The following is a 9211-nucleotide window of genomic DNA, read 5'->3' as shown; positions in this document are numbered from 1 at the left end:
TGCGTAAGCGTACTCGCCGCCTCAGGCTGACGGTTTCTTTGCTTCTTCTGCCAACTGCCTTGAGTTGCTGTGCATGTGTGTGTGTGAGCGGTTGGTTCAAAACGCACAAGACACCTTCTTGGGCCCGGAAGCGTGTTCGTTGTTGCTACCACCAGCTTCTCGCACTCACTCTCAGCTGCTCTTTTGTGGTTTGCGAAAAGCTGAGCGACCAGCCTTGCGTGCTCCACCAGCATCCCCCCCCCCAACAAAAAAAAAAAAAGCTGGTGGGCACTCTCTCCTCTCTGTCTGTCTGTGTGTTTCGTCTCCTTTGTTGTTCCCACCCACCAACCAAACAAAAAAAAAGGCGAAAGCCACGCCCCCTCCTCTTCCTTCTCTCTTCCTCTCTTGTGTGCACTGCAACCACAACAACCAACCAACCGGTCCTTGCTACTCTTCTCTTTCTCCCCTTCCCCTCCAACCAAACCAACACAACCCCACTCCCCCGCCCTCTTTCCCTGTTTGTCTCTCTCGTTTTTTGTTCTTGTCAACTCGACCATCTCCTCAATCATCTCCTCTTCCTGGCACCTCGCCCGCGGCACCAAGAAGCCCTCAAGCCCACCGTCCGCGGCCACAGGGATTGCCCACTGAGCAATTGACCTCCAAACCCCCACAACCCTACGCCGCTCCACAGGCTCACAGCCATGGCTGACCAGCGACTGACGCACGGCGTGTCCGTGGAGGCGATCAAGACCTTTTTCGCAGACCTGAAGAGCGAGTTCCCCGACACGTACACTGAGATGACCACGGAGGATGCCTGCAAGCAACTGGTTGTGCCACGCACGCGCCAGGACAACTGCGCCTACGTCGAGCAGCTGCGCAAGCAGTCGCCAGAACACGTGAACAAGGCCACCGTCTTTGTGTCGCACGCATGGCGGTACAAGATTGCAGACGTGCTCAACGTGCTGCTTGAGTTTGCAGAGGAGCAAGCAAGGGAGGACGACGGCCAGCCCGTCTTCTTTTGGTTTGACCTCTTCATGAACAACCAAAACGCCAACGTCACCGCCAACCTCCCACAAGAGTGGTGCGTTGTTTGCGTGCGTGCGTGTGTGTGTGTGTGTGTGTGTGTGTGTGTGTGTGTGTGTGTGTGTGTGTGTGTGTGTGTGTGAAACTCTTGTGCTCTTCAACAACCACTGCCACACGCACACAGACACGCACACTGTTCCCTCACAAGAACTGCAACCCCTTCCCTTTCCTCCCGTCTTCGTCTTCCCTCCACCCCAATTCCGCCCCGTTTCCTTTCTCAACACGCAGGTGGAGCACGACGTTCAAGGAGTCGATTGCCAACATTGGCCATGTGCTGCTGGTGCTCATGCCGTGGCGAGACCCTGTTCCCTTGACACGCGCGTGGTGTTTGTGGGAGATCTTCTGTGGCATCAGCAACGAGGGCACAGAGGTCACCATCCAACTACCCAACAGCGAAGAACAGGCGCTCGAAAACGCCATCTTTGATGACTATGAAGCCGTGACAGACACGCTGGTGCGCGTGCAGGCAGAGCGAGCCGACGCCTTCAACCCGCACGACAAGCACATGATCTTCACGGCGATCGAGTCGTGGGCGGGCGGCTTTGGCGCAGTCAACCAAGCCGTGAAGGACCAGCTGCGCGCGTGGTGCCTGCAAAAGGCGGTGGGTGCCGTCGAAGCAATGCGAGCCCGAGGTGAGGACAGCACTGACGCCTTCGCGCGGCTGTGTGGCCAGGTTGGGCTGGTGCTGAACGAGTTTGGCGAGCACGATCGCGCCATTGCCTACTACGAGGCAGCCCTGGCAATTCGGCTACGCACCGAAGGGGAGAAGGGCGAGAACGTGGCGGCGTTGTACAACAACCTCGGCGAAGCATACCGCCACAAGGGCGAGTGCGACAAGGCGGTTGCGTTTTACGAGAAGGACCTCGCCATCACGGTGGAGACGCTGGGCGAGAAGCACCCGAGCACAGCAACCACGTACAACGGCCTCGGCACCGCATACGGCGACAAGGGCGACTACGACAGAGCGATCGAGTGTTTTGAGAAGGCCCTCGCCATCTACGTGGAGATGCTGGGCGAGAAGCACCCCAGCACAGCGAGCACCTACAACAACCTCGGCAGCGCCTACTACAGCAAGGGCGACTACGACAAGGCGATTGCGTTTTACGAGAAGGACCTCGCCATCACGGTGGAGACGTTAGGGGAGAAGCACCCGGGCACGGCCGATTCGTATCTGGGCCTCGGCGTCGCCTACTACAGCAAGAGCGAGAACGACGAGGCCATCCAACTTTATGAGAAGGCCCTCGCCATCAAAGTGGAGACGCTTGGGGAGAAGCACCCGAGCACAGCTGAGACCTACAACAACCTCGGCAACACATACTACAGCAAGGGCGAGTACGACAAGGCCATCCAGCTGTACGAGAAGGCCCTCGCCATCACGGTGGAGACGCTCGGCGAGAAGCACCCGAGCACAGCCGACACGTACAACAACCTCGGCAACGCCTACAGCGACAAGGGCGAGTACGACAAGGCGATTGTGTTCTATGAGAAGGCCCTTGCCATCAAGGTGGAGACGCTGGGCGAGAAGCACCCAAGCACAGCGAGCACGCACAACAACCTCGGCACCGCCTACGCCGACAAGGGCGACTACGACAAGGCCATCCAACACCACGAGACGGCGCTCGCTATTCGGGTGGAGACGCTGGGCGAGAAGCACCCACACACAGCCACGTCGTACTTCAACATTGGGCTGCTGCACGACGACCGCGGCGACAAGGAGCAGGCCTGCGCCTGCATGCAACAGGCGCTCGACGTTTTCACAAGCACGGTCGGGCCAGACCACCCAGACACGCGCGACGCGGAGCGCGAACTGCGGCGCATTCGCGGTGACGAGTCCGATGATGGCGGTACACGCACGGCGGCCTCCCTGGGCGAGGAAGAGGACGAGCAGAAGCAACAAGAAGGGAGCGGCGATGACCAAGTGCAAGCTGTGGCTGGCCAACAAGATGCAGCAGACGACTCTGAGCCGCAGGAGCGTTCTCCACAACAGCAGCTGGCCGGCTGGCTGCGGAAGCGTGGGCGACGGAGGGCCGCCTTTCGCCCGTGCTGGTGCAAGCTTGACGACGACGGCCACCTCGCGTACGGCAAGTCCGCTCCAGGTACAGCCAAGCGACGTATCCCCCTTTCCAGTGTGCTGTCAGCTGAGCTTGGCCATGGTGACGAGGAGTTACACGTTGCTGTTCCTGACCGCACCTTCGTCTTCCGCCTGCACGCGCACTCTGACACCTCGCTCGCTGACTGGTGCACCGCCATCAACAGCCGCATCAACGCCTCCACTTGACTGTGCGTGTGCTGTGCGTGTGCGTGTGTGTGTTTGCGTGCGTGCGTGTGTGTGTGTGTGTGCGTGTGTGTTGCTGGTTTGTCTCTTTGCTCCTTTGCTCCTGTCTTTCCTTTACGTGCTTGCTTTCCCCTTGCTTTTACTTGCTTGACGTTGCTTGTTTGACACTTTCGTAAACTCTTCACGCAATTCAACCAGCTGACGAGCAACGAGCATACAACCTACTACACCACACGTCAACCAAACAAGCAAGCAGGTCCTCTTTCACTCCCACGTCCACGCCGGTACGCCTGCCTTGCGCACCAGCGGCCCGTGGAAAAGTAGTTCCATCAGCACGTGAATGTGTGGGGGCATCGGCAGCGGGTTCGGCCGCTCAACGTGCATGGCGCCCAGCAGCCTCGTCGGAGGCCTGGGTCGCCAACCTGTACTCGTTGTCCGTCCGCGACCGTGCGGAACAGCACGTCGTCGCTGCAGGCCCACGCCAATCGGGGATGCGCCCAACTCTCGTGCTGCACCTCCGCCACCGCCGCCTCCTCCGGGTTCAGGTTGCCCGTCCCCAGCGACAGGTCCCACCATACAAAGGGCTGCAGCGACATCAGGAGCGTGAAGACGTCTGCGTCCCAGCAGCGTGCTTCCGCAGTCTTGTCTCCACGTCGGTCTTGCTGTGCATCATGCCCGCGAACACGGCGGCAATCCCCGACGGCAGCTGCAGCTTCGTCTCGAACGGCGCCTGCAGCGTCTTCTCGCTGACGACCGCGTGTGTCCTTGCCCACCTCGCGCGCGCGCGTGTACTCAGGCGAGAAGTTGGAGTACATCTCCCGCGTGGGGCGCACCCATCCGTCTGCGCAAACCACAATCGTGCTGACGTGTGTTGTTGTGTTGTAACGTGCGCTTGGGGGTCCCGGCACCCTCCACACGTGCCTGTTGGGGTCGGCGAGCGACCTGAACCCAACCGGCCGTCGGCGGCGGCGGCTCGATGGTGAGTCCGCCATCCCCGTTCACGCATCCCGACAGATGTGCTTGCCCTTGATGGCTGTTGGAGCTGGCGGTGGGGGGAGGAAACGACGCCACGATAGACAGGCAAATGACTGGGCGTGGACGTGGAGACGTTGTGGCAACGGAGCATGTCAGCTGTACACACTTGTCGACATTGATGAGCTGCAATGTCTGCAACAGCGAGGAGAGATGGTTGCCTGTTGGACAGGCGAGGAGACGGGTGAGTGATGTATGAGAAGGAGCACGACAAGTCCACACGGGGAACTCAGGTGAACCGCAAACAAGGGTGCAGACAAGGGCGCAAACGCACGCACGCACGCACACACAAACGCACGGTCGATGGAGGTGACTGCGTCGTTGGCGAGAGCGAGCCAGGTGCGGGTGACGGTGGCGGCGGCGATGGTGCCGATGCGTTTCAGCTCTTCATTCGACTGAGACAGCTGCCGTGCACGAGGTGCGAATGGTTGTGGTGGTTGTGGTGGTGGTGGTTAAGTGAGAAGGGTGAGAGACGCTCTTCATGGAAGGACATTATGTTATGCAACACACCTTCCTCAACGCACAAGTTCACACACTCACACACACACACACACACACACACACACACACACACACACACACACACACGCACGCACACACACACACACACACACACACACACACACACACACACACACACACACCATCCTCGTTCTCGTCGTCAATGAGGCCTGCGGGCGGCGGTGCGCTGGCGGTCAAACGTGAGCGTGGTCAGGACACGAAAGAGCTGCCGGATGTGGATGAAGTGCAGGTTGCTCAGGCAGTCCAGGGTGCCGTTCAGCATGAGCGCAATCGGGTGCAGCAGCTCTTGCTGGCCTGTGGCCAGCGACAGTAGCAGCACAGGCATGGCTGCGTCCACCTCCTGTGCCTGCCTCGTGCCAATGTGCGCTACCAGCGCCCCAACCACCTCCTGCTGCGCACTCGCGGTTGGAGTCGAGCGTGGGCGCCTGGCTTTGGAAGGTACCAAACTCGCACTCGCTCACGGCCATGCGTGGAAATGTACCCCCAGGCAGCGCAACGCGACACGCCCACGCACGTGTCCTGGACGCACTTGTGGCAGAGGCGGTCGTGCTGGCGCGTGGGCTCGCGAATCTCTTCCTTATCCTCATCGCACCGCGTGACGGGGCGGCACGACTCGGCCTGGCCATCGACGGGCTTGAAGGCGGCGCCAACCTCGCACTGGCTGCACACGCGGTCGCTCGTCGGGATGGTGCTCGGCCGTCTCCTCCTCGCCGGCGGCGCACGTGGTGACGAGGAGACAGGGCACGCCCTGGCTGGCCAGAGACGGCCTTGTACGTGCCCTCCAGGTACTCGTAGCAGACACGGTCGCTGATGAGGTGGGTCACGCCCTGCACCTCCTCAAACCCGCCGCGCCCTCGCCGGCGGCGCACGTGGTGACGAGGAGACAGGGCACGCCCTGGCTGGCCAGAGACGGCCTTGTACGTGCCCTCCAGGTACTCGTAGCAGACACGGTCGCTGATGAGGTGGGTCACGCCCTGCACCTCCTCAAACCCGCCGCGCACTCTGTGACGTCGTTGCACGGGGTGGCAGGGTCGCTGTCGTGGTGGTCGTGGGTGCTGGCGTGGCAGGTGAAGCTGGAACAGGAGCCGTGGCAGCCCGCCTCCGTGTAGTGGCCACCGGGGGCACATCTGGCAACCCGTGGAGCCGTCACTGTCCGAGTCGATGGGGCCGGCCCGGCAGTCGCGGCACACGCGGTCCGAGGAGCAGTAGGTTGGCGCGGAAACCTCCGCCTGGCCGCGCTCGCACTTGCTGCCGCCAATGGATGGGGAGAACTCCGTCACGCTGTCGCACGGCCGACAGTCGGCTGGATCGGCGTCGTAGACAAGGATGAAGCCAGCGCTGCACTCGCACGTGTCTGTGCAGCCTGGGCAGCAGCGGCGTGCCTCGTAGGCGTCCATCTGGCAAATGGTGTCGCGGATGCCATCCTCGCCCTGGCCGGAGCAGCACACGTCCAGTACAACGTCGAGCTGCTCGTCCGTGGGCTCAGCGCACACAATCTCCTCAAACAGCTGCGTGATGAGGTTGTTGCAGGTGCGCGTGTCGCAGGAGCACAGGCGGTCCATGGTGAGCGTGGGCGGGATGGTCTCGATGAAGGGCTCCTCGCAAACGCTGGTGGGGAAGCACGAGGCGCGGTCCGGCAGCGGCTGGTACTCCGTGCCAAAGGGTGCAGTTCACGCATGCGCAGTCGCGCACGGCGTTGCCAGAGACAGACGAACTCCTTCTGGGCCTGGCTTGCACTCGGTCCAGGGGGAGAGCAGACGGCGTCAGAGGACGCGGAGCATGGAGGCCCAGATGCCCATGCCACACGTGGTGCATGACACGCAGCGGTGGTCCTTGGCGTAGTAGCCAGTCGAGAGGGCAAATGGGCAATGCACGACTGGTGAGGTTGCCGTCGCAGACGAGGCAGTCGGTGGCGTCCATTGGAGTGGCACTTGGAACACGCGTGGAGTGGCATTCGGCACACCCGTTGGCCGAGCTCATGCCCGCCATCGGGGCACTCGCTGATACAGCGGCCGTTACTGGAGGTGAGGGTTGGGCCCACAGGCCGTGCACTCATCGATGCCTGGAGGGGAAGGTGCGGGAGTGGAGGGGAGGATGGGGTGAGAGGCAATGACAACACTCTTGTGAGGTGTTGAGGAACCGTGCACCGCTTCATCATCTCAACGATACAAAACTCAGAAGAGACATTGAGGACAAGCGCGCACACACACACACACACATGCACACACACACACACACACAAGCACCCACACAAAGACAACATACCATTGGCCCGTGATGAAGCTATCCTTGAGGACCCGCCGCACGGTGTTGTTGTGCACCGTGTCGACTGTCGTGTGGTTGTGCTTCACAGCCTGCTCCAAGTAGCCGCTTGTCCTGAAGCATGTCTCCCCGAGCTCCATGTCCGCGCCACCGTTCAGCGTCTTTGCAACGGCGTCGACGGGGTCGCGGGCGTGCTTGTTGGCGTTAACCATGTTTGCAAATCGCACAGCAGTCTGTTCCAATCATCAGCATGTCACGCTTCCACTGCCCGCGCACGACGTCGTTGAGCAGCATGGCGTTCGCACACGATGACACGCCGTTGATGCTGGCGTACGAGCACATGGCAGCGAGCGTCCGTGCCTGTACTGCACATGAGGCACATGGCAGAGGGGAGTAGGATGAATACGAGCAGGTGGGAGGTGAGGGGTTGGCGCAGGCATGGTGGCGTGAACGAACTGTCAAGAAATATGTTGATGGGAGGCACACGAGCTGACACACACACACACACACACACACACACACACACACACACACACACACACACACACACACACACACACGCATACAAACACACACACACACACACACACACACACACACACCTCGGTGTCCCAGAGATCAAAGGTGGAGATGTTCCCGTTGAATGCCATGCGGTTTGTCTCGACCGAGTACGCGTCAAAGTGCTTGAGACCTTAACATGATGGAGCGGTGACAGTAGTGTAAATGACAGGACCACCACCAAGTGTGCAAACGAAACAGCGTCGCTGACACGGCTGTTTGTTTGCATACACACATGTGTCAGTGTGGATGCGTGTGCGTACCTGCTGTCATTTTCTTCGTACTTCCTGTCCGAGCCATCCTGGCAGCCAGTCACGTAAACAGTAACGCACTCACCCTCAAGCACGGGTCTCAGACGTTGAGAGGGGTGCAGTGAAGGCGAGGGCGTGGGCCTGCAAAGTGAGTGTGTGAGTGAGTGGGTGGGTGAGTGTAAAGGGGGTTGGGGGGCAATGCGGGCGACTGTAGTGGAGTGATCGCATGTGTGTGATATGTGCACCAGCATCAGCACCACGTGATGAAGGGCACACCTGCGAGTCCGATCTTCTGCAAGACGCTGCCACCTCTGTGCCAGTTGAGATTGTTGAAGGCGCACGTCTCCGTGGAAATGGCCTGGAAGCGAAGAACCGGTAGGGGGGATGGGGAGGGAGGGAATGAACGACAGGTGCTGTGATCAAGAAGAAGAAGACGACATAGCAGACGTACACACACACACACACACACACACACACACATACACACACACACACACACACACACACACACACACACACACACACACTCGGTTGAAGGCTGCGCCAAGACCTGTGGGGCCAATGAAGGTGGCGGCACACTTGTCCTGCCTGTTTGATGCACGCAGAGGCGACGGCCGTGTTCGTCTCCACCAGATGCAGATACAGCGGGATGTCAAGCCTGCACCCATGCACACATGTGCAAGCATGAAGAGGGAGATGGTGTTGCTGTATGAGCAGTGGTGGCAGCGGTTGTTGCGGTTGTGGCACGAAGAAGCAAGGAGGATGAGGAAACACAAGCAGGCAGTCACGAGTCACTGCGTGAGCGCTGTATGTCCTTTCCCACCTCTTGACGCCACAGTCAACAACAGCGCATGGGCTGGTGACGGGATCGGGGCCAACGAGACCGGCCTTCTCCTGAAGACTGAGGCGTCCAATGAGGTCGTCGAGGCGGGCACCGATGGACAGACTCGTGTTGCAGAACGGTAACTCCCTCGTCGCTGCAGACAGGCACGCATGGCCTGACGAGGCAAGGTGCAACAGCAGCTTAGTATGAGCTGAGTGGGTGGTATTGTGTGCGTGTGTGCATGTGTGTGTGTGTGTATGTGTGTATGTTGGGATCACCTGTGGGAACGGGTTTGCCGGAACAGTTTGCTTGGATGATGCTCATGCGATTGGCTGCTCCGCACATCTCGGTGGACGCCCCCGTGCATGGTTCATTGCAGTCGGAGGAAGGCTGCACAAAAGTGTATGTTGGTTGGGGGGGGGGGGG

General features: G+C 60.2%; 3 protein-coding genes across 3 annotated transcripts; 1 reads left to right on the top strand and 2 right to left on the bottom strand.

The window, feature by feature from the left end:
• Positions 1-680: 680 nt before the first annotated feature.
• Positions 681-3340, top strand: PTSG_07510 (tetratricopeptide protein; the record flags this gene model as incomplete). The annotated part of the gene is made up of 2 exons (XM_004991243.1): positions 681-1060; positions 1291-3340. The coding sequence occupies 2 exons, from the start codon at positions 681-683 to the stop codon at positions 3338-3340; spliced, it is 2430 nt and encodes an 809-aa protein (XP_004991300.1).
• Positions 3341-3594: 254 nt separating this feature from the next.
• On the bottom strand, positions 3595-5016 carry PTSG_12596 (uncharacterized protein; the record flags this gene model as incomplete). Its single annotated transcript, XM_004991242.1, has 3 exons — positions 3595-4178; positions 4668-4773; positions 5014-5016. 3 exons carry the CDS (start codon positions 5014-5016, stop codon positions 3667-3669), a joined length of 621 nt encoding a protein of 206 aa, XP_004991299.1. The 3' UTR covers positions 3595-3666.
• Positions 5017-5030: 14 nt separating this feature from the next.
• On the bottom strand, positions 5031-8058 carry PTSG_12595 (uncharacterized protein; the record flags this gene model as incomplete). Its single annotated transcript, XM_004991241.1, has 9 exons — positions 7975-8058; positions 7756-7844; positions 7430-7513; positions 7198-7347; positions 6823-6953; positions 6584-6767; positions 5666-6540; positions 5353-5552; positions 5031-5185 (listed from the first exon to the last, which is right to left on the bottom strand). The coding sequence occupies exons 1-9, from the start codon at positions 8009-8011 to the stop codon at positions 5031-5033; spliced, it is 1905 nt and encodes a 634-aa protein (XP_004991298.1). The 5' UTR covers positions 8012-8058.
• Between the last annotated feature and the right edge of the window lie 1153 nt (positions 8059-9211).

The sequence above is a fragment of the Salpingoeca rosetta genome, assembly GCF_000188695.1.
Source record: "Salpingoeca rosetta unplaced genomic scaffold supercont1.20, whole genome shotgun sequence".
Taxonomy (NCBI): Eukaryota; class Choanoflagellata; order Craspedida; family Salpingoecidae; genus Salpingoeca; species Salpingoeca rosetta.
Note: the sequence above shows the minus strand (reverse complement) of the source record. Positions and strands in the feature narration are given on the sequence as shown.